Source organism: Trichogramma pretiosum, unplaced genomic scaffold, assembly GCF_000599845.2.
Source record: "Trichogramma pretiosum strain Unisexual culture from Peru unplaced genomic scaffold, Tpre_2.0 scaffold58, whole genome shotgun sequence".
Lineage (NCBI taxonomy): Eukaryota > Metazoa > Arthropoda > Insecta > Hymenoptera > Trichogrammatidae > Trichogramma > Trichogramma pretiosum.
Window position 1 is genome coordinate 513203 of NW_019641630.1, and position 25488 is coordinate 538690.

General features: G+C 35.4%; 1 protein-coding gene across 5 annotated transcripts; it reads left to right on the plus strand.

Moving 5' to 3' along the window:
* Positions 1–1967: 1967 nt before the first annotated feature.
* Positions 1968–25090, plus strand: LOC106652950 (myosin-IIIb-like). Of its 5 annotated transcripts, XM_014372158.2 has the most exons (17): positions 13537–13639; positions 13876–14210; positions 15117–15398; positions 15534–15874; positions 15948–16191; positions 18773–19164; positions 19239–19570; positions 19645–20151; positions 20220–20506; positions 20587–20861; positions 21365–21726; positions 21801–22141; positions 22209–22414; positions 22559–22642; positions 23073–23237; positions 23422–23443; positions 23538–23638. In XM_014372158.2, the coding sequence occupies exons 1-17, from the start codon at positions 13630–13632 to the stop codon at positions 23547–23549; spliced, it is 4197 nt and encodes a 1398-aa protein (XP_014227644.1). In that variant the 5' UTR covers positions 13537–13629; the 3' UTR covers positions 23550–23638. The 5 variants fall into 5 exon arrangements, with proteins under 5 accessions (XP_014227641.1, XP_014227644.1, XP_014227639.1 ...); XM_014372155.2 differs by lacking the exons at positions 13537–13639; positions 23422–23443 and adding an exon at positions 1968–2266 and having other exon boundaries at positions 23538–25090; XM_014372153.2 differs by lacking the exon at positions 23422–23443 and having other exon boundaries at positions 23538–25090.
* The last annotated feature ends 398 nt before the right edge of the window (positions 25091–25488 follow it).

A 25488-nucleotide genomic window follows, 5' to 3' on the forward strand; every position in this document is an offset into this window, starting at 1 on the left:
TAGACGAATCAATGTTCACTCGACACGAAATGGGATAAACATCTACTGTCAAAATTTACTGTCGAAAGTTACTGGTCAGAGCAAACAAAGAAAAAGTTCATTTGAGGACGTTGCCTACGAAAAATTATTGAATTTCTTGTATTTACGGCGTTAAACTGAAAAATGCTGGTATCGAAAGATGGAATGATTGTAGTTATTGATGTTTTTTTAAAGTGCGATTTTTTGTTAATACATATCAGCCCAAGTGGAGTTTTTGCAAGCATCAAGTGCGTTAGACTATCGAGCCTTCTTTTGACCTACTATCACTCGAAGTTCAATGAACGATAAGGTCGATAATAATCTTGTTATGCGAGGGGAAAAACTTCAATGGTAGAGCCACGTAAAAGGCGAAGGATTGATGCGTTGACAACGTTCGCGATGGAAATTAGATCTTTATGAATAAAAGTTGAAGAAAATAAGTTTTTAATAAAAATACGCAAATTTCCTCAATAGAATTAAGCATGATACTCATTAATCATATTATACTGAAACGAAAAATAAAGTTTTCAACTTTTTGGAAATATCATTTCATATTATTGATCGAATTTGAATAAAATTTATAATATTGAATCATAGAAAGAAAATAAGAATTATCGAGGATTGTATATTTTGAATAAACGAGTAGTTCTATTTAAATTAAATATTTGTATATTGTTTACGTAAATTAAGTACAAAAAATAAACTTCAAACGTATTCATCTAATGAAAACAATTTTTTCAATAATCATTGTTGAAGCAACAGAAAAAAACATACGTTAAGAATGTACGTTTAAATTTTATACTATACGAATTATTAATTTAATGATCATGAATCATAAATAAAATATATGATTTCCATTGCAACTAACATAAATTGTAGATGGCAACACCTTCCACGCTGTGAATGTTATAATAAATCGATTCTGGTCGATAAAGTAATTCGCTGTAGTCTTTGCAAATGTACCTTTCGAGGAAATTGTTGCATGAGTACTGAGAGTCGATAATATCTTCTTTTTCAAATGAAATAAGCACAAAATTTTTATAATGTAACATATATGAAGTAGAACAAAATTTGAAACACTATAGTTGAATTAAATTTATATTCGTATAGGATAAATAAAAATTTAAATTTTCACCGTTATTGTAAAAAGTGCATCTCCACATCACATATTACCAAATATAGAACAAGTTTATAATGACCTCATTGAATACTTTTACAAAACTCTTAATGACGATTTCTTCCTGTAGTTTTTTAAAGACCTTGAGATTTTTTTAAAGAAACGATGGCGAATGAGTTCAACACAGGTATTCCATTAACTCCACAGGTTGAAATGTGAGTTGAAATTGGTTATAACAAATTTTTCTTTCAATCTTTATTTTGTTTAAAAAACTTTTAAAAAATTAGGCAATCGGAAGTTTAGTATACCGATTTAGTATTACGAACTTTCACTAGAATGTTTGAAAAAACATCAATCAAAATTGTTCAATCAACCCTTTTTAAAAGATCATATTTTACATTTATTTAACAAAAATGTTAAAAATAAAAAAATTACAATTATGATGGTTCTTATTGGCAGGCTCAATCGAACACTCAAACTCTTTTTATTATATAGTATTACGTCCGGTAAAAATGTAGTAGCACAGTACTACAAACTCTCCGATGCCGATTTACCATGGTGTATTATACGCTCGCGAAGTCGAAGCCGCGCACGTATATACATATCAGAAAAAGGAACGGGCCCATGATAACGGTGCACAGTTGACTGTATACAGCAGCACACACGGCACACCAAGACAGCTCTATATCCAGCGAGGGAGAAAAAAGGAGAAGGGGACCGACGAGAAGAACTACAACACAGTACACACGGAGCGGGCGTGTGTCTGCGGCTCTGACACGGGAAAAAGGCCGACGCGTGACTCTTGAGACTTTCAGTACCGATCGAGCGTTTTGCCGCGGCGCAGCCCGCAAAATTCACACACACACAAGTAGCGATTTCCTATATATTATATTATATACGGTAGTAGTACGCGTGCTCGTTCGTGTGTGCCACGCGAATAAAACCGGTACACTCGCGCGCGGCTGTCAGTGCGAGGCATACGCGTAAACAGCAGACACACACGCGCGTGCGGAACGAAATGCGCGATGTCTCATGAAACAACAGGTGACCGATGGAGCGTGTGAGTCAGGCTGCTGCTGCCGCACATCGTTGACGCAGATTTCCAAGCGATTTATATACACTTTGACACGAGTGAGTTTATCTGCCTTATACATTAACAATCGCTTTGCAAACAAAGACGATCTTCGTTTCGTTCGAGCATCGGAGTTTAACATTGAAATTATCGTTGGAATGAACTTTGATGATCGAACGTTTGATTGAAGTTTTGTGAGATTCGTTATCGCGATGTATTTTTAATTCGATTAGCTTGTAATTCTTTCTTGACCGAACGAACGTTTTTTGTTCATTTCTTAAAAATTACGAAAAATTTCAAAGACGTACTGGAAATATTGAATGTCATCGACATTAAATTACCGGTGACGTTTTTTTACACTTCATTTAGCTTATTTTGAACTAACAGTTGATGAGCTTTAATGGCAGATATAAAATTAATCGCAAAAGTAGACTGTTCAATTCATGAAAGATTATTATTCAAGTTTAAGAGTGTCAACGATATTAGCAAATTAACGATCTCTTCGAATGCGGTACATGTAATTAATTAAAAGTCTAAGCAGTTATAGAGGCAATAAAAACTAAATATACCATTAGTAATACACATGATAATAATCATACTTGTTAATGAAAATCTGTGTCACTTTACTCATTTCGCAATGAAACTTTCTTTCAAAAATTTTATTTAAAATCTAAACCGTATCTTATTAGTTGAGTTATTTCATTTTAAAATATATTCGTTGGATTTTCGGTTAGATCAACGTAAAAATTATTGTTACGACTGAGAATCACCTGTAACATTCCAATGAATTTCTTTTCTTCTTTATCAGGTCTTGAATATAATTAGAACAAACTTATAATTTATATTATTTACTGTTTATTCACATGATATTATAGTTTTGGCTATATTTAATCACTTCTTGAAAAAACTCCTCATTCTCGCTTAGTAAGTTTTTTTGTGCCAAGCAAGGATATCATAGAAAAATTAAAAAACTCCTCGGGAAAACTTAGAAATTGAATTTTTCAAACATTCAATAATCAATAAGTGTATTGACGTGTTTACACACACTAAATCTCAATAAGAATTCACTGCTTATTATTGCAGGAAAAAACAGTTCAATATCTATGGGACTACATAATACGATAGAGTTTTTACTTTTTTTGTGAGCACAAATTCATTAATGAATACATAATTATTATCAATAATATATTGTTTACATTGAACTGATTCTGTAATTGTAGGTATAAAAATCGATGCGAAAACCAGTGCTAAATTATTTGGCACTTAGATTTGGTAGATTCGTTTCGTGGGAAAAAACTAAAAGTTAGCTGGAGAAAGCTATTTTGAATTTTAGCGAGACACTTTTATAAAGAAAGTTTTATTATTTGACGTTACACTCCATAAACAAGTGAAAAATATCTTATTCGCATCATTAAATTTGAAGAACATCCTCTATTAATTCTACTTTTCAAACAAAATTCGCATTCGCCGCCTATAGCAGTTTCAAGTTTTTCTATTCATAATTTGCTCGATAGATATGTAATGACTATTTATCTTACTAATAAGCATCTCATTCAAATGCATCAATTTGCTCAATGAAAACAACGAAATTCAATACCCGAATCAACAGCTTTCATCTTATTTTGCTGTAAACTTTCAGGTTTAATTTCTTGAACATTTTCGCTAATCAATTTTATTTATTTAATTTTTCAATCTAATATAAACTAATATATAAATATATAAATAAAATATAAACTAATGTCACCAAAATTACGAAAAATAACAATATGGTATCAAATTAAAAAAATTAAAATGATCGTCCATATGACGGCGTTATTGTTTGGGTTTTAAATCATTTTTTGTTTACATTTTTGTCGATGCGAATTACGAAAACAAAGAGGCGCCGCGTAGCGGGCTCGATAATCACTATTTTTAATAATATACCAACATCGACGCGCGAGCCGACGTCGTATAGACGCGTTGTACACACATCACAATACAGCTCGCCGTAGATATATATGTACGTGCGTGTATCAACGATTACGAGAAAGTGTGTATGCGCGCGAAGTTATACGGATTGCGCAATTCCCGTCATGGTGATACGAGCAGCTAGCTCTTCTTTTGATGTGTGTGTGTGTGTATATGCGCATAATATCCGAGCGTTTTTGACCCATAGCGAGCCTAGGCTCTCACAATACCGTGATTGAATCGCGAAATAATTTTCCTGTTTGATTACCTCTCTGCCGTGTCTGGGTTTCGTAGGAACGGAAGCAGAACACGTGTGTAATGCTTATGCAATTAATGTATGGAAAAAAGATTTTTTCTCTCTTCAACAGCCATCGCCTTGATAGTTTTGCAATTTTTCATCGTCGTAGCCCGATTGATGGTATCATCGGGGCTTATCACTTTATTATCTTATTTTAATTCTTCTAATTGGCTTTTCAACAATTTTTTCATCAATTCTCTTACACAAGTAAAAGATTCATAAAATTTCTACTAAAAAATGTGTAACAATTTTACGTTTTTTTTATTTGTTCTTTATTCAAACACTTGGTTATCCTGTAATGACAGTTTCAACGCGAAATCCATCGTGATAAATTAGGTGTCTTATTCTATAACATCATTAGCATCTACAGGCGACAAAACAATAATTTCAATCCCAGAGTGATAATTATATACATAAATCTTAGCAAAAGTAAAAATAAAAAACGAAGTAAAATAAAATGAAAACTGAAAATTCTCCAACAAAATTACTCTTTCCAGCGAGTCTCGCGCATGACGCGTTTATGAATTACGCGCCAAGCTCGCGCGCGCCCGCGTACTACACGCGCACTGGCCGGAAAAGATTGTCTTTAACAATCGAGACCACATGCGAGGCGCTAATTAAGCCAGATGTTTTTTTTCTCTCTCTTCTTCATAACTATTTTCGCCTCCTATACCGAGTATTTTACACTGTACACTAATAAGACAATGTATAATGTATAAGTCGTTTAGACTCAATCTCTTTCGATTTATTGTAATGCACTTAAATTAGACTCGTGATTTTATTTTTCTTAACGAGCTTTGCACATTAAAAAAATTAAAAATTCATATCCCACATTCAGCAATAATAGGATTTGACCACTTGTAAGTCACCCTCCCTCGCTCTCGAGCGATCGCAAAATTGAATTAGCCCATACCGAGAAAATGCCGTGCGTGGCGCGCGCGAGCGAGCGAATGGATAATTGCCGCGGCTAATATATTCCGTTGGCTCTTGTGTGTATCGTTTCGAGCGAACGCAAGGGAAAGAGCGACCAAGAGAGTCTCTAAGAAAATAACCTTAAAAAAAATTCGAAGGAGGATGTTTATAAGAAACGGGTGCGAGCGTTAAACGAAGAGGTAAAAGCGTCGAGAGTCGACTGATAATCCATGACGAGGTCTCCTCTCTTCTCTTATTATACGCGCATCTCGTTCGGCTCTGAATCTCCTTAAAAGAAGTGACGGCACTTGTCAGCTTTCTTTCCAGCTGCACTTGATTGTATGCCAAGCTCACAAACAAGCCTTGTGTTCCTTTTTTCTTTCTCTCTTTCATAATATATAAAACAATGTATGCGGCCTATTATACGGCGATTTTCTACAGGGCTCGTACTTTTCTGACAAAAATTCATTTCATCTTTAATTTTGGCAATAGCGAGGAATTATGATACGAGTTTTAATTTCTGTGTATGATGATTATGGCAGCAATTTATTATTATTACTTTTTTGTAATTAAACGTAGCGATATTTAAATATTTTTCTAATTAAAATTGTGCATTGGTAGAGATGCGGTAATTTGGATATTTTAATTCCGCTTTGAGGCTCAATAAGTACCGGCTTTTTATTGCGCGTACTACATATGCAGCGCTATTATTTCAATAAATATAAAAACATAACTATTTATGGAGCAAGAAACATTAATCAGGAATAATGGAAAAATTAATTAACCATGCTATATTATTAAAACCGTAATAACTCGTAATTATTGAAATAAAAAAATCGATTATTGCTCTTATTCTAATATCGATAGAGAAAGGAAAAAAAAATAATTTCTATAATTCAACTGTAAAAAACATAATTAAGTTTTAATTATTATAAATGTTCGGCACTAAAATATTTACGATAGCGGGGTAAATTAAAAAAAAAATTCCGTGCGCAAGGCGAAAAATCCTAAATGTAGCTCAAGTGCTTCAGCGAAACATTGCTCATTCTTTGCTCAAGACTTTTCTCATTCGTGTAAACTATTGTATTGTTACGATTCCTTGATTCGAAACTCTCTACATATATTTCTTAAAGGACAATTTTCTTAAACGATACACTTTCTTTAAATCTGCACTGACTGGATTATTTACTTGATTTAGTGTGCACAAGTGTTTTCTCTGCTATATTACTTTTTGCTCCAGTAGAGTGAAAAGTTGTTACAACTATGAAATACCGGTATGAATGTCAATTTCATACGTATTTAATCCTAAAATTGCAAATGAACATTTTTGAATTCCCACAGTACAAAATTTACAATTCATATGAAAATTGTTAATTTTTAAGCTAAAACTTTTTTAGTTCTTATAAGTAAACCAAGACTCACTTGTACCATAAACATTAAATTTCATTTATGAGTATTTCAAAAAAAGAAGAAATTCATTTTTAATCAAGCATGGTAAATGAACAATTAAGAACTCACATACACGTTAATAGCATTTATGATTTATCATCTTCAATTTCTCGTATGTATACTGCATATTATACCAATACACTTGACAGTGATTTATGATATTTACATAGCTCTCTCGCCCACAAGATGATTGACTTGAAAATACAAAGTTTTATGCATCAGTGATTTTTTTAATTATCTGAAGGTCTTTAGAAGACGTGGGTCCATACCTATCGATTCGGTTTAACGTCAACATTTCTCTGAATCGTAACGTCAGAATCGCTTATCAAAAAATTAACATTCAATGAGATGTCAAATGGAATTATGTTCGTAAAGATTGACATTGTAAACTTTCTTCGTGTGAAACAGATCTTCCGGCCTTTGGAAGATCATAATGGGTTCTCATGTCTCATATTTTAAATAGGTATTACACGAGCGAATAATAAGTATCTTCAATTTGTTCCATTTATCGCAAAGTTAACAATGATAATACTTTACTTGTATATGCAATTAGCAAAGAAGTTAAGATCAAACAGTCGTACTTCAGCCCGAAGAATCCGAAATAGCTGGCAGAATGTCAATGACCAGAAGCGAAAAAGTAGGGCTTCGCATAATTACGGCATTAAAAAGCATCGCATCTTCACGGGTACATCTCTTATATACACGACATTACGATGCTCGGCGCGCACTTAGCATAAAAATAACACGATGAATTAGAAATATGATGTATTGAGGTTTTCTCCGCGAGTTATACGATCTCGTGTATGTATGTGTGTGTGTGTGTGTAGTGGCGCATTTTAAGGGAATACATAACAATGATTTTTTGCTCGCTCGCGTATTTTCGCGAGCTTCGATAGTTTTACATATTGCCATTATGCATATATGCAAAATTATCTACTAGGATCTCCTTTTTATTCGGTCGAGCACCGTTGAATAAAAATAATGAGGCACTTCTATATCTTTGCTACATTCAAATGATGATCGATATTGAAAGTTGTGTTTCTGTGAGAAAAAAAAAGATAGAAAGCAGTTTACTCGTGGAATTGCCAGTCCAGATAGCTACTCATTGGTTTTATTATTCCTTTTTTTTTGCACCGGTTACTAATGTTGCGTCAAAAAAACGAAGTGATGAATATTATAAGTTGAAAATGAGGTTGCATTGAGTATTGAGGATATATCCAGGAGCTATTTACAGAAATGTAACGATAAGATTAGCTCGATTTAATTTTTAGAGTAGCTGGCTGCACTTTTCTGTTCAATTGTTACCTTTTTTAAAAATATTAGAGAGTAAAACACGCGACGTACATTGCATAATCTAATTGAGAATTGTATTCTGGTACCTGTACCATCAAATCAAGACAGTTATTTTTTTTTTTCTATTTTATAGGGAGGATACTAGATAGAATTTCACGCTTTTTTATACGAACTTATCGCAGCATAACAGAGTCAAATTGTATTGAAAAATGACCTGAACTAATTATAAGCCATGATCAAGGTTTATATAAGGTTCAAAAAGTGACAACGCCAATCTGTATGTATCCGTCCCATACCAAAAGCTCGTTAGTAGGATCAGTACTTTAATACGACATTTCTGTTTAACTTAAATGATCCACACAACTCATATCTTGAGTTGAAATAATGTTACACCCATAGAGAACACATTAAATTTTCGAACCCGTGCTTCGACTTATATATAATTATTGTAACTCTGATACTTGCAGGTTTGTACTTAAAAGTACTCGCCACCTAGCGGTGAAGACTGGTTTCAACTACAATTAAATTTTTATACATTTTTTTAAGAACTAACGAAAATAATCAGTATTAAAATGTTAATTTTCAATAAAAATAATATATCCGATTAAATTCAATCAGATTTTTTGGGTAAATTCAGGTTAGCAAACAAGTCAGTCCGAGCACAACTAATTTTCAACGAAGATTTAATGTAAAAGTATTTTAAATAAAATTAAGGGTCAGCTTCTAGGTACAGAAAAAACGATTCAATATTCGAATTTTTGTCGCGTGAAAATGCACAAAGCCCGAGCACTTTTTGCACGCAACAGCGTTAACTTGACACAAAAATTCCATACAGTTGCGCCTCGAACGTGTATGTATACGCGCATTTTTTCGACTTACTGAACCGAGCACATGTTCAGCAGCCTCGATTACATGCAAATTAATATTATAACGAGAGAGGAGTATATATATGAATGAGATTTAATCGTAAAAAAAAGTACCGCAAAGCCTCGCGACCGTAGCCGCATGTAGTGCAGAGCTGCGTTCGATGCTCTCGCAGGCGCGCTCTAGCACCAGCAAGTGCAACGGCACGAGCGAGCTGAGCACCTCCTCGCTGCTCGCATTTATATATATTACACACATATACGGCGTTTAATGAGTGCAAGTAAATTAAAGTGGTTCGAGTTAGCTTTTTTTTTTTACTTTGGATTCTTTGTACGCGGCGCGTTGCGATTGTTTTCTGGTCCCCTTTTTTCGTGGGTTTTTATAGCTCACAGGTATTTGATCTGGGAAAATTCTTGAGAAGCTTGGTAAATCTCGTTTTACACACACCGGCGCTTTGTATTATACAGCCAACGCGTAAAGAATCAATCATAAATGAAAAAAAAAAATGAAATAAAATACTTTGCATAAATCCAAGTGCACGCGGTGGGAACCCAAGTTCGAACATATCTTAGTGTACATTGATCTCTCTGGCGCATCGCACAAAAAATACTACAATGAAAATCCCATTGTTTCAGCAAGCGCCGCCGAGCTCTTCCATCGACGTATTACATGCACCGTTATACGCGTTGGTCTCTGTCTCTCTCTCTCTCTCTCTCTCGACAGTTTACGATAGAATCACCGGAAATAGGTTCGCTGTGTGTGTGTATGTAGCATCGGAAGTAATCGCCAGTAGCTAACTTTATTGTCTACTTTCGCGTTTTTTTTTTATTTTGTCTCTACGCGGTGATTTATGGGCCACACGAACTTTCGCTTTTTGGCTGGCACCGATGATTGCTTTTCGAGTGACTGGTGAATATCGTCGGGATTTTTGCGAGCTATAAGTTGCAAATTACAGTTCAGCTAGCGCGTTCAATTTAATTATGGACTGTAGGAAAATTATACTTTGGAAAATTAGACAGAGCAATTTGAGTGTCAGGTAAACACTCATTTTTTAAATGACTAATTAAAAAGTCAGAGTTGAGGAACAAAGTTTTGAAGAAATTAAAAAAAATGTAGAGTTATTATAAATTTTTAAAGCCGTGTTTTAACTTGTACGATTATTTTGACTTTGCCACTTGCAGATTTACAATTAAAGGTACTCGCCATCTAGTGTTAGACGCTGGCTTTAATTACGATTAAATTTTCATAAATTTAAAATCCATTGTTGGTTGCTTTATTATCATAGCTGATTTTACATTAAATTTGAAATAATAAATTTTTGTTTTTTTTAAATAGTTAAAAAAAGCACACGGCAAAATATCAAAATTAAATTCTAAACACTATAAATAGGTCAAAAATTAAAGAGAAAACAAAAGGACGGCAAATAAAAATGCAAGTCATTTCACTCGCTTTTTTTCAATAGCATAATCCACGCAGTCAAAACCGTGCATAAATAAAAAGTCAAAACGGTATTTTTCACCATGGCGATTGTTGTGTATTTATGCGCTCAAAAGGCAGCGAAAGTGTGTCGCCCAGGCTAGACCCATGCAGCCGAAATCTCGCAGCTCACTTTCCACCAATCATCGCGTATCAACGCCTTTGAAAAAAATTGCTTCTGCCGGACAATGCGTATATATATTCCACGCTCGCTTCCACATCTAGTTTCCCATTCTTTGCGCCGTCGCCCGCCCGACTGTTTCTGTGCCTAACCGACTGAATGAAAAGTACAATTTTGCCGCCGCCGCCGCTGCTGCTACTGAGCACAATTCTAAAAAGTCGCTCACGAACGTAAAACGTATTTTCATTGGCAAATTTTTTGTGCGTGGTGTACTACTCTATCCATTAATGTGCCGACCCACCGCAGCTTGTGATTAAAATACACACGCAGCGGCGCATTTATTACGAGGAATAAACGTTTTGCCCCGCAGATTAGATCTTTAAAAGAGTGTACTGTGCGGGATTTTTTTTTATTTGTTTTTCCCTGCGTGCACGCTTGTGTTGCTCGGAGAAATATATACAAGCTTCCACTGCTAAAGGTTTTTGTGTTATATATGAGTTTTACGTTGTTGTTCCGGCATGCATGGCATGGCTCGTGCGAGTGGACAATTTTATTTTCGAAATCATCGTTGTACATTTCTATGACGAAAAGACTTTCTTTGTGTTAAACTATTCTTTTCGCGTATGACATTCCGAGATAAATATGTTTAACTTTTTAAAAACACTAAAGAAGTTTTTTATATGTAACAACTCAGCCTGTTTATGCTTATAATATCTTCAATGAGATAAACCTACCTTTCATCATATTCAAAAGCATTTGGCTTATTATAATACTTTTGTATTTAATAATAGAAATTAACTCGTTAAATGATGACACTTTATATCGCATAAAAATATAGGACAGTTTTAATATATTTTTTTGCAATAAATGTAGTTTTAAATTGAGATAATTTCGAGTTTTTCACTGCAACGACAAGAGAATGTAAACATTTTTTTTTCAATTCTTTCTTGTACTTTAATTCGTATGAAATTAAATTTCACTAGCATAATTACTTCATTACAGTAGGTTAGGCGTTATGCATAAGATAGGCGTTGAAAAGTACTCGTTTACGACAGCAACCGGAAGTAATTTTTTCAAATAGTACGTAAACAGTCAAGACAATAGAAATATTTTTTCAAAATATCAAGAAGGTTTTGAGTAAAAATGAAAAGGCAACATTGTAAAATAAAGACTTCGGTGTAGTTTTGGGGAAAATTATTTCACAGAAGTCTTTGATAACACGTTTTAGAAATTACATTTACCCTGTCTTTAGCATCTCCTAAATGATGATCAACGGTAATTTCAAATTTTTTTTAACCGCAGTCGCATGATTATTGTCAGTGCGGTATTTTGTACTACTTTACTTACAAAAAAAAATGCATGGAAATTAAAAGAATTACCACACTGAGTATAAAGGCCTTGATCAGTCGGTCAGTTAACAAAGCATATACATATAAATTCGAGCTAAATTTGCAGTCAATATATTATGCAGCCTGAAACGCAGCCGATATCTTAAGCCAATTTCTCGTAAAAGGCTTCTTCGCTCTAATACCTCGGCTGTGCAGGGATCGCAGATTGACCGTCGCATACGTGCGTCACCGATTCTTGAAACGCTCGCCTCTGCATGAGAATAAAATATTGATATTTTTATTCTCGCACACGCAAAACTCAACTCTTTATTAATTTGTTCAGCTGTAAAAATGGTTCGTCCGGTTTATTCGTTAATGAGTCAATTCGCAATTTTTTATTCACTTATTTATTTGAAAAATTGTTCACTAGTGTATATTTAAATTTTTTTCAAATCAAGAACTGTCATTTTGCAACAACCATAAGCTGTTGAGCTCAGCAAATAAATAACGGGGATTCACGTAATCCTGTATCTCAACTTTTAGAACAAATAAAAGTAATACAATGAGATGATACATATCAAGCCTTATGCAAATCGCGGGTTTCCAACGCAACACTCGTTCAGGCTAGTATTTTATATTTTATAACAAAAGACTTTACAATTTGTTGTTTGTATCTTCTCAAAGAAGTTATAATTATTTTCTTGTACAGTTTTGAATAATTAGTACAAAAAACTTGTCATCATTGATGCAATATTTAACATTTGTTTCGATTTTCTTGGACAACGGGTAATCTGTGTACCCATGTATATGCCTGGAGCAAGAGGCCTGAAAATATTTAATTTCACATTAAAAGGAAAATCGTTTAAAACTGTGAAGATGTTCTCACCCATAACGCGTTTAAAAAAAATGTAGTCCAGTCGAATGTAGTTTATACATTACATACGTCTGGTTAAATCGATTTCAAAATCGAGACATGTTTCTCGGGTCACGAGTGGCTTCACACCTTCTAAGGTTTCCTTTTTTTTTATATATATGTTCGAAAGAAGACTGGGCCCAACATTGCAAGCGTGATACATTCATTTGAATAGACTTCATAATTATTATCGTTCATAAACTTTTTGACAAACTGTAAATGTAAAATGTTGCAAAAACAGTTCATTGTAAATTAATTATTTTTACATTAATAATAAATTAAAAATTTTCTAACGCTTTAAAATTCATCATTTTTTACGCTTTTTCGAGTCTTTTTAAAAAATGAGTCAATAAAATTCTCCTAATTATCAAAAAATCTAGCGAGTATAAGTAATCTAGCATCGTGAAATACCTAAAAATCATATGGAAAAATTCGTTTACTCTATAAAATTGGTCAAAAATGTATTCTCTTACAAAAAGTTAACGATGCTAGTCCTATTTGATGAATTTTAAAAATTCAATATTCTCTAAAAATTCATTAACAAGCGCAGTAGCTCGTGTGATAGATGATTGCATAGAAATAGAAAAATGGAGGGATAGAAAAACGATAGAACGTAACCACTGCGCCGGCCTCAAACTCGATCCAATTACAGAGGGTTAACAGGTATCTGATTAGCATCAGTTTTTACTTTGTCAACTGCTCCAACAGTTCAGTCGGTGTTCATTCGATCTCGGAATAACGACTCCGCGTACTATGTCGGTTGAAAAATGTTAGTTGTTCGTTGAACGAGATACCAAACATTCGAAAAGGAATTTGAGATTATGGCATTTGGTTGGTAAATTGATTTTGATTTCTGGTGATTCATTTGGATGTGGCATTTGCAGTGATTTTTCTGAAAATTGTATGTTTGAGTGATAGAAGGTGTTAAAAATTAATCATATTTCTTCTCTTTATGTGGTGTGAAGCAAATACATTAATTAATTTTTTTAATAAAATTTTCTTTACGCGTATTTGATATTGCTATACGAGGTTGTAGCGTATAAAATGTATACTTTTCATATTTTCAGACTTGACAGACCCGGCAGCCAACATGACGTATCGAGGTCTCAGCCAACACGTTAATTTCGAGTCTGTGCCCGATCCCGAGGATCGTTTCAGCCTCGAGGAGCTGATCGGAGAGGGAACTTACGGCGAGGTTTACAAAGCGCGCGATAAAGAAAGTGGCTCGCAAGTGGCCGTCAAGATACTGGAAAATGTCGCCGACAATATCGAGGAAATCGAGGAAGAGTTTCTCGTTTTGCGAGATCTCAGCATGCACCCGAATATACCCGATTTCCATGGCATTTTTCTCAAGAGATCGAAACCGGCTCAGGAAGAGGATCAACTTTGGTTCGTCATGGAGGTAAATTTGAATGTAGTCTTTGTGGAAAAAAAAACGTGTTTTTTTTTACTATCTTGGCTTGAATTTACTTACGTTAGCGAAAAAGTTATTCAGCCTGGAACGAGCTGAGATACAACGGACTCGGCCAATTTTATAACTGCGAAATCATTATCGGCGTCATGCATCATCGGTTGCTCTCGGTTCTATCTCTCGAGAAAGTAATACTTGTATTGTATCGCACTTTTCACGCGAACGAGCGAAGAATTATTATCTTAGTTATTGATGTTAAAAACACAGAACATAAATTGCTTTATAAAATACTAAAAATATCCTATTAGAAATGGTCAAAATTATATGACGAGTATCATGGCAATAATTGCTTACATACTTTTTCAAGGCTTCTAGGCCAAGTAGGCTGAAGCGGTAGACGACCAGAAGCTTATTAACGATGTACTTTTTCAAAATAGTGTTTTGACTTATACAAATATTTTTACTTTGTCACTTGCACATTTGTAGGTAAAGGTACTCGCCATCTAGTGGCGAAGGCTTAAGTAAAGTAATCAAAAATTAACCTAAATTTTTTGAAAAAATTTAATTATCATTTTGAGGTCATTTATTAATTGTGATGTATATTTTAAACCAATTTTTCGATCATCGGGACATTATTAATGTCTAGCATTTCTACTCGGATAATCATTAATATTATGTCACGTAATATTATTTGAATTAGAAAAAATATTACAGGATTATACTTTTTCTTGGAATTGAAAATCTTATATCCGTATTGCATAGTTATTTAAGTGAAAAAATTCGAATTCAAATAAAAACTCGCGTTAATCTAAAGTACCGATATTAATTTTATAATAAAATAATCATCCGATGTACGAGCTCTGCATGCTTAAAAATCGTATTTTTTTCTTTTTTAAGCTATGCACTGGTGGGTCAGTAACAGACCTCGTCCAGGGTCTGAAGAGACGTGGAAGCCGTTTGACCGACGATCAGATAGCCTATATTCTGCACGACACCGTTGAAGCCTTAATCTATTTACATAATAATCATTGCATGCATCGAGATGTTAAAGGTCACAATATACTGCTGACTGAAGATGCACGCGTGAAACTGGTCGATTTCGGCGTTTCCTCTCATCTGGCCGCCACTCACGTGAGAAGAAACACTTCAGTCGGTACGCCGTACTGGATGGCACCCGAAGTAAGTGTGGCATTTCTTTTTTTTTTCGACCGAGCATCAAACTTAATTCATCGAATCATTTGTAAAACAGTCGTCGTCGTACCTCCTATTTATCATGCCTAATAATAGGTCGCCGTGGCGACCGTCTCGTTTCAGGTGATAGCCTGCGAGCAGCAGCTGGATTCGTCCTACGATTCGCGCTGCGACATCTGGTCGGTCGGCATAACGGCCATCGAGCTGGCCGAGGGCGATCCGCCGCTCTTCGAGCTGCACCCGATGCGAGCCCTGTTTCAGATACCGCGCAATCCACCGCCGAGCCTGAAAATTCCCGACATGCATTCGGCCGAGTTGTCGGATTTCATCGCCGAGTGCTTGGTCAAGGACATGGAGCATCGACCGTTCGCCTGCGAGCTCAAAGAGCATCCGCTGCTGTTGAGCGTCGAGGATAGGCTCGAAGAAATAAGGCTGCAGATCAAAGAGGAGATTCAAAAGTATCGGTAAACTTCGTTAATGAGATTTAATTATTTCCTGCGGAGCGTATCATTGATATATAAATTTGTTCTTGTGTAGATCCGAAGGTAGAGTCGTTCATCAACCCGACGTTACGACGAAGCACGGAAAATTGAAGACAGATCGCAAAACCAGACCCGAAAAGATGTACATGGATGACCTAGCCGCGTTGGATGTTCTTTCCGAAGATGCTATTGTTGACCAATTACAAAATCGCTATGAAAGATCGCAGATTTACACGTACATCGGAGACATACTCGTGTCAGTCAATCCTTTCACCAATCTCGGCTTGTACACTGGAATGGTATGGAAATTGTGCAATTTATTCTCATTTGTGATAATTTTATAGGCAGGGGTGGGTTACAGAGTAAGCCAAACACGTCATGGCAAGTTCTGGAATGAATATTAAATTTTTTCATTATAAATGCGTATAAGGATTTTATTTACTCGATGTTTTTTTGTGTAAACTCGATGTTGTCTGTTAGAAGATTTTGTAGAAGGCCGAAAAATTCCACGAAGAAATCATAAATAAATTTGAATTTTAAATTGGTTCAAATATTGTAAGGATAACGTATACACAGATAAATCGGTAACTTAAATGTAAATAATACACTCATAACGATTTTGACATCGTCCTTCGACACATTGATTATGTTTATAGTACAAACATTATTAGTTTGAACAAACAATTAGTTTTAACAAAATTAGTTTGAATGTTGTCTTTCTTGATGAAATAAGCCGTAACACCAAAAGATAAATTTTACTCATTCAATTTCCGTGGCACAAACTTGCAGGACCCATTGTTTAACTCAGATACTAAAATGGATAAAAGCGAGAAGAAAATCAACAAAGTTGTCTTGGAAAATAGTTTGATTGAACATGACACTGTTGTTTCGGACGACAAACAAGGCTTTGACGATATTTGTCAAAAGTCATTTTTATTAGAATCAAGCATGATCACACACCGAGATACAATTCTGGATGAACGAAAAGATTACGCTTGTGACAAATGTAAACAGAAATTCGAGTTCCGAAGTCATTTGAGTAGACACCAATTATCAGTACACAAAGGCAACAAAAATTTTGCATGTGACAATTGTGACAAAAAATTTGTGAAAAAATCGAGTTTGTTTACGCACCAAAAATTAGTACACAAAGATCACGACGATTACTCATGCAGTAAGTGTGAGAGAAAATTTGAAAATAAATCAAATTTATTCAAACACCAAAAAATATTTCACAAAGTTTTCAAAGATTATTTATGTGAAAAGTGTGCGAAGAGATTCGAAAATAAACATAATTTGCTATGGCACATAAAAACAATCCACGAGGGTCACAAAGATTACGCATGTGATAAATGCGAGAATAAGTACGGACACAAATCCCATTTGCTCTCTCACCTGAAGATAATCCATGAAAACCGCAAAGATTTTGCATGCGATAAATGCGAAAAAAAATTTGGACTCCGAGGCAATTTGAGCAAACACCAAAAGATAGTACATGAACGTCGAAAAGATTACTCATGTGACAAGTGCGAGAAGACGTTTGGACAAAAAAGAAATTTGCTCGTCCATCTAAAAACAGTCCATGAAAATTGCAAAGATTTTGCATGCGATAAATGCGAAAAAAAATTTGGACAAAAATCAGATTTGTTCAGGCACAAAAAGACAGTACATGAACGTCGAAATGATTATGCATGTGACAGGTGCGAAAAGAAATTTGGAGAAAAATCGACATTAATTAAACACCAAAATACTGTTCACGAAGGTTGCAGGGATTACGAATGTGATAAATGCAAGAAGAAATTCGGACATAAATATAATTTGCTCTCGCACCAAAAGGCAGTCCATGAAGGTCAGAAAGATTTCACATGTGACAAGTGTGAGAAGAAATTCGGACGTAAATCTTATTTGCTCTACCACCAAAAGATAATCCATGAAGGTCGAGAAGGTTTCACATGCGACAAGTGTGAGAAGAAATTTAAACATAAATCTAATTTGCTCGTTCATCAAAAGATAGTACACGAAGGTCGCAAGGATTTTGCATGCGACAAGTGTGAGAAGAAATTTGGACATAAATCTAATTTGTTAAGGCACCAAAAGACAGTACACGAAGGTCGAAAAGAAATGCGAGAAAAAATTTAGACTATTAGTGAATTTGCTAAAACACTAATAATAACTGTTTATAAAGGCGGCAAAGACTACGCATGTGAGAGATGCAAAATAAAATTTGACCGACAATTGTGAATATGTACAATGTACATAGATGCATATATTTTCATTACTTTAAATAAAAATTGTGCCTGCACCTGATATCAACTATCATTACACCTTAGCATATTATCGTTGTAGGGTTTTATTATTAAACTAAACTAACTTTCATTGCTCATTACTACATTACTCTCTGTTTATTTTTTGGTTACTTGATTACTGAAGCTATTCATGTAACTTTTAGCATAGAGAGTTTTTTCATGTCTTGATGGAAGCTGTGAACGAGGAGAAAATTAAGTTGGTTACTGGATTTTTGATAAACCTTACGTATTGACATGCTGAATTGATCAAACATGCACTAGTCAAAGATCGACTATTTCTGCTAGAAGAGACGCGATCTAGCGAGAACAATTATTTATTACTGAAATAAATTACCGTGGACATCACTTAATTATTTAATTTAAACTAAAAAACGTGTTCCATATCTATTTAGATTAGTAAAAGATCTCGTTACTGTTTTATCCTTTTCTGAGTATTTTTATCAATTAAAAATCTTATATTTAAGTTTTTCGCATGGCGCGAGCGACAAATTAAAATTTGCGTAGAAACCGAACTTTTCTAATTAGCCACTGAACGTAGGCCCCATCGATTGATCATTCTTTTTTTCAACTACAGGAACGACGACGTTACAAAGGTCAGGCGCGTTCGGACAATCCTCCGCACATATTTGCCGTGGCCGACGCGGCTTATCAAGCGCTGCTTCATCAGCGTCAGAATCAGGCGATAGTCATAAGCGGCGAATCGGGCGCGGGTAAAACCGAGTCCGCCAATTTGCTTCTCAAGCAACTGGTCTACCTGAGCAAGGCTCCCAACAGGAATCTGGAGGAACGCATCCTGCAGATAAATCCGATAATGGAGGCGTTCGGAAACGCGACCACGGGCATAAACGCCAACTCGTCGCGATTCGGCAAGTATCTGGATCTGACGATGACGCGCGGCGGAAAAGTCACCGGGGCTAGAATCGCCGTCTACCTGCTCGAGCAGTCTCGCGTGGTGGCACAGGCGGAGTGAGTATTTTTTTTTTTTTTCATTCTCAAACTGAGAGAGCTAAAATAAAACAATCGACTCGTCTCGTTCTCAGAGAGGAGCGAAATTTCCACATATTTTATTATATGTACGACGGTCTGGAGGCCGACGGTCGACTGGAAGAGTTTTTCCTGAGCCCCGAGATCCGAAAAACGCATCGCTATCTGACCGATGCTGCCGCGGACAATACGCAAACCCACATCGACAAGTTCCAGCAGCTCAAGGCTGGTTTCAAGGTTCTCGGCTTCGCGGATACCGAAGTCGACACGGTGTACAGCGTTTTGGCGGCGATATTGCATCTCGGCGACATCGAGTTCGTGGAAATTCTCTCCGAGGATAACACCGATAACAAGAGTGCCGTGGTCGACAACGAGCCCGTCATAAGAGGTATTTTTTTTTTAATTACAATATCGAGCAACGTAAATTTCTACGGTTTACATGAAAATGTTTCAATTCTTCAGTGTCCAAACTTTTGGGAGTCGAACCGGACGATCTGATCGAAGCCCTGACGTCGAATTCAGTGGTAACTCGCGGAGAAACTATCACGCGAAACAACACCGTGGAAGAGTCTTGCGCGGCTCGCGACGCCATGGCCAAGGGCTTGTACGGCCGTCTGTTCGATTGGATGGTTAATCAGATTAATTGCTTATTAAGCTTCAATCGTTCGTCCATGTACGAGCCACTCGCCATCGGATTGCTCGACATTTTCGGCTTCGAGAACTTCCCCAAGAACTCGTTCGAGCAGCTCTGCATCAACATCGCCAACGAACAGATCCAGTATTACTTCAACCAACATATTTTCACCTGGGAACAGCAGGAGTACATGGCCGAAGGTATTCCCGTGGATTTAGTTGAGTTTTCGGATAACAGGCCAGTTTTGGATATGCTGCTGAGCAAGCCCATGGGCTTATTAGCTCTTTTGGATGAAGAAAGTCGTTTTCCAAGGGCTAATGATAAATCTTTGATTGGTAAGAATTCATCATTAAATAATTCATGAAAAGAAATTCGTTAAATAATGCTGCTTCTTTATTTGCAGAAAAATTCCACAACAATATCAAATCAAAGTTTTACGTAAGGCCCAAGTCCGATGCCGTATGTTTTGCCATTCACCACTTTGCCGGTCGAGTCGTTTATCAAGCCGACGGTTTTCTCGAGAAAAATAGAAACTTTTTGCCACCCGAGGTGATACAACTCGTGCGTCAGTCGCAATTCGACATGGTTCGATTCCTGTTTCAGTGCCCGATCACCAAGACCGGCAATCTCTACTCGGCGATGCAGGATGTAAATTCGAGGAAGCTATCGCCGTCGGGCCACAGTACCAAGGTACAAAAAAATGAAGCTGAACATTGTCAATGGTTTCTGAGTGACTTTAGATCGGAATGAAACATTTTTTTCTTTCGCAGGAACGTTACTCCAGTAGAGGTTTGGCGTCGCAATCGCGAGCTCAACAGACCGTTGCCACTTACTTCAGATACTCGCTGATGGATCTCTTGCAAAAAATGGTCTCCGGCTCCCCGCAATTCGTTCGCTGCATCAAGCCGAACGACAATCGAAGTCCCAAGTTCTTCGACAAAGAAAAGGTCATTAAACAACTCAGATACACCGGTATATTGGAGACGATTAGGATTAGGCAAAACGGCTTCTCTCATCGAATACCTTTCAACGAATTCTTAAAAAGGTAAGTTATATTTTTTTACTAACTTCGTTCAAAAATAATGTATCGGTACTGATTTCCTTTTTCTCATAAACTGCGCAAAAAATGCATGAATGCAATCTCGAACATTAATTTGTTTGCAAACATCATTAAAAAAGATTCAACTCTACTTTTAATACTGATTTATTTTTTGCGTAAATTACTTAAAAAATTTATGAAAATTCAATGAAAATTAAATCCAGCTCCCACCGGTAGATGGCGAGTAACCTAATATTTGTAAATCTGCAAGTAGCAAAGTCAAAATATAAGCATATAAGTAAAATATATAAGTAAAGTAATATATAAGTTATAATTTTTGTACATTATATGTATATCTAATTGACAAGGCTAACTTTATGATAAGATTTAAAAAAATTCTTTAAATTTAATTCAAATTAAAAACTTCCTTCACTTTTAAATTAATTTTAATGTGTACATTGTTAACAGTATAAAAACTGTTATTAAAATACATTAATTTATTTCATTAGATACTGTTTCCTCGCTTTTGGATGGGATGAAAGAGTGATTGCTAATCGTGATAATTGTCGACTTCTTTTGGTTCGATTAAAAATGGATGGTTGGGCATTAGGAAGGACGAAAGTTTTCCTCAAATATTACCACGTCGAGTTTCTCTCGAAGCAGTACGAAGAGCAGTTGAAAAAAATCGTTATGGTGCAGGCGTGCGTTCGTCGGTGGTTAGCGAAGATTCGTTTCAAGCGTGAAAAATGGCAGCTCGCCGTGTCGGTTGTGACATTGCAACGACACATTCGGGGCTGGCTATCGAGAAAACATGCGATTGAAGCGCTTAAAAGTCGCAATGAAGAATCGAGTGTTGTGCAAAAAGCAGCTGGTTAGTTTTGTAAATAATATTTCTTTAAAAAGTGAAATTATACAAACTGATAAATTTATGACTTCGTTTTGCAGAAGAAGCAGCTAATCGCGTTCGAGGATCAAGGCAAAATTCAGAAACTCAAGAAAGCGAAGAAAAAGCTGCTCTGGTCATACAGAGTCATTTCAGGGGTTACACTATACGCAAGAAGTTTGGCCTAGAATTGGAGGAACGATACAAGCGAATTTTGAATGATTACGACGATAAAAGAGAAGCCCACCAGGCTTTACTGCGTGAAGGTGTCAAACCAGATGATGCCACTCTTATCATAAAGAGGTGGTATAAGACAGAGGGTCCAATTCGTAAAAAAGTTCCAGTCAAAGATTCGGTCCATCCAAAACTTAGACAGGCCGACCTTATTCACTTCGCACAGACTGTAAGTTTATCATTTTGTTTTCTTACATTCTTCAATCGAAATGATTTAATTTAAAAAATTCTATCAGGTACACATGAAAAATCAAGAAGTGCATAAGTATCTAAGAGCGAATAAAGGCCCTGTTCCGATAAGCGAAATTGAAGAAAATCCAGAAGATTACGTAAGACCGAAAAATTTCGATATAATTCGGCAATACTTGGAATCACGTGACGACGAACAAATCGAAGATAATACTGTCAAGTATTATCGCGACTTGCAAGATGATCTCAGCAGGTAAATATTCAAACTATTTATTTCAACCAAAGCAGCGTTTTATTTGGAAATTTATTTGACAAGGATTTTATAATTAATAAAATAAGAAATAAAAAATGTATTGAATGCCATATTTTACCTTGATTTTGGAACTTACATCAAAAGTGGTTCGGACTCAGAAGCAGAAAAGGAAATTAATTGGGACTTACCAATGATACAGCTGGAAAATGACCTCCAACCTTCAGCGAGGTACCATTGGAGTGATATTAGTTCAAGCTAGATTCGTGTATATTTTTTGTACATACATGTGCAATTTTTGACTAAAGTTTTGCGAACACTTTTTCAATTTTTGAAAGTAACCTTATGAAGCATGATTTCATTCAGAAATTTGTAGTTGTACAAATTTTTCATATTATTGTACTCTCTAAAAACCATCATAGAAAAGTAGTTCCCAAAAAAAGTATACAAAATGTGGCTATTTAAATTACAGTTTTTTCAACTTTAAATGTCCATATTTTCCATATCTTTTTGGTATAAACTAGTACGAAAGCTCTACACTTGTAACTCCTGTTTGCAACTGACTTTCAGAGTATTTAATCGCGCGAGCTTTATTCAGGCGGGGTAGTAAAGACTATAGAAAAATTTTCTCCCTCTCATCAATTGATAATGAATGTTTCAGAGGTCGCATGGGACAAGTGTTGGAGATGGAAGCGGTGAGAAAAGATCGCCTTCAAGCCCACGGCGATTATCAAGTCGCCTCAGAGCAACAACTCTCGGACATTTGGCACAAAGCTTTGAGTAATCCAGCTGAGACACAAGGGGATACTTCGGCAACTCAAATTAAGTACGAATTTTTTTTTTAAATATTCGTCAAGCACTAACATTCATTTTTTATATATTTTTTATTTATTTGTAAGATTAAAAACTTTTTTTTTGTATGCGTGAAGTAGTTTTTCGTGATTATAATTATGATTTTTATCATTTTAATTAATATTTTGTGTTATTGTCTATTGCTTCTACCTCACTAGAGGTATCATGGCAAACTTTCAGGTAAATTAGTGATTTAAAAATAACTTACAAAATTTGACTAATTCAATAATCAAATTTTATCATTGTTTTTTTAACTTACGAAATTCTCTTGCAGTTCAAGGAATGAAGATTATCGTAATGGCTTGCAATCCTCACCAGAGTATAGAAAACAAATTCCGGAACGTAATGTTCATAATTTTGCCAATGGTACACATTTCTATCTAAATAATGGAAAAAATCAACGTAACGGAGCTGGATACAAGATTAGTGAAATCAATAGCTATGCAAGAGCTATCAATGGAATAGTTAATAATCAACATCAACAGACACAACGAGCTGAACAACTGCAAAATCCCAATGATAATTTTACTAACAAAAATAACATTAATAGAAATAATAATAAAAATGATAATGATAATAACAATAATAATAGTATTAATAATAATATAAGTCGTCAGTCAAAACCTATCATAACTGATAAAATGAATAGTCAAGAATTCAATGATAATATTGCATACAGTGACAAAATAAGCAATATCAACAATAGGAACAACTTGAAACATAGCAACATGAATTCAAGCAATTTTCATCATAAACCCGTGACGCCACGTAACCTCGTGAATGTTCGAGCGAACATCGCTATAAAATCCATCAACGATCGTATGGTTGGAATAACTCCAGATTTACGTAAATTTTTGAGACCAACGATAACGAAAATTAACCAAGAAGAGAAGAGAAAAGTCAATGCTATCCAGGTGCAACAAGACAGTGAAGATATAAACGGACCGTATAATTTTCGAAAATTATTAAGACCCGCGAGGTATTTGCCCACCGAGTCTTTACGAAAGCGCAAAGGCGCAAGTGATGGACTGCCAGTGGTGAAAGATAAACTAGTTGCTGGGAAGCCAATCAAAAGAAGAGCTCCATTAGCGCCAAATATTAGCGGCAAGATAATACTTGAACGAAAGCGATGAAATTCAGAAAAATAGCTAGGTCCTGCAGCTGACGTGGAAGAGAGAAACTTTCATCGTAAAAGTAATTATTTTCAACTCTTAATTAAATATTTTTCAATAATGAAATTTTGATAACAATACAAATTAACAACTTAAAAACACATTTTAGAATATGACTAATTTGCAAATGCAGGATTTTAAATTAATTGAAAATAATTTTTACGTTCAAAGTTTCTCGTTCAACGTAAAATGTCTTCAAAATTATATTATTTTAATATAAAATGTGATGTGAAAAGATTACCAACTTACGTTGTTTTTCAAAAATCACATAATAATTTTGTTATGTAAAACAAAAAACCGATAAAATCTGCGTACGTTTAGTGCTAGTCATTGTCGATCTAAACTCGAGTACGCAAACATCGATGCAAGTATTATTACTTTTTAGTTCTTATCGCAGCGAAAAACTCTTATTCTTTAAAGCTGATTTTAAAACGAATCAGCTTTATCAGGCGAGTAATTTCCAAAGTTCTAGCTTAAATTAAAACGTAATTTATTTGTAAGTCATTATATTCTACAGATTTTTAAAAATAAACTATTTCATTTGTTAAAAATTTTATGATCATGTTGCGAGTGTAAAATCATTTTAAATCGATCGTTATGGTTTAATCAAGTATATGCCAGTAAATAAATATAACTATATCAATAATCAAGACATGCATCGTTTCTTTTGTTTTCGTGTCATCTATAAAAACAAACTATACTATGTATGTACTTTTAATCATTTCATAAATATTTCAGTTACCCAAACTCCCTCCTACAGTACCATCTCGCTTCCAACGCTACCCGCCACTCTCTACCTTACCGATTTCTCCAGTGTTCTCCGAGCAACCATCGGATGTCAGCACCGAACGGCAAGTCGTCGCGAATTTTCAAATATATAAACGGCGAACCTTTTATATACAAATATATAGAGCAGTCGGAAGTTGGCCGAACCGCCACCGAGGGTCAGTAGTATCGGCGCAGCTTGCGAATATGTGTTGAGCAGCAGTGCTTGCACACACACTCTCGCGCAATAAGTATACCGGCACGCACATTATTGCGTGTGCGCACGCG

Bases quoted from the DNA above. Each gene is read 5' to 3' on its own strand.
- LOC106652950 (XM_014372153.2), top strand. The intron at 14,211-15,116 runs GTAAATTTGAAT...TTCTTTTTTAAG, and splicing joins AACTTTGGTTCGTCATGGAG to CTATGCACTGGTGGGTCAGT. The intron at 20,507-20,586 runs GTACAAAAAAAT...TTTCTTTCGCAG, and splicing joins CGTCGGGCCACAGTACCAAG to GAACGTTACTCCAGTAGAGG.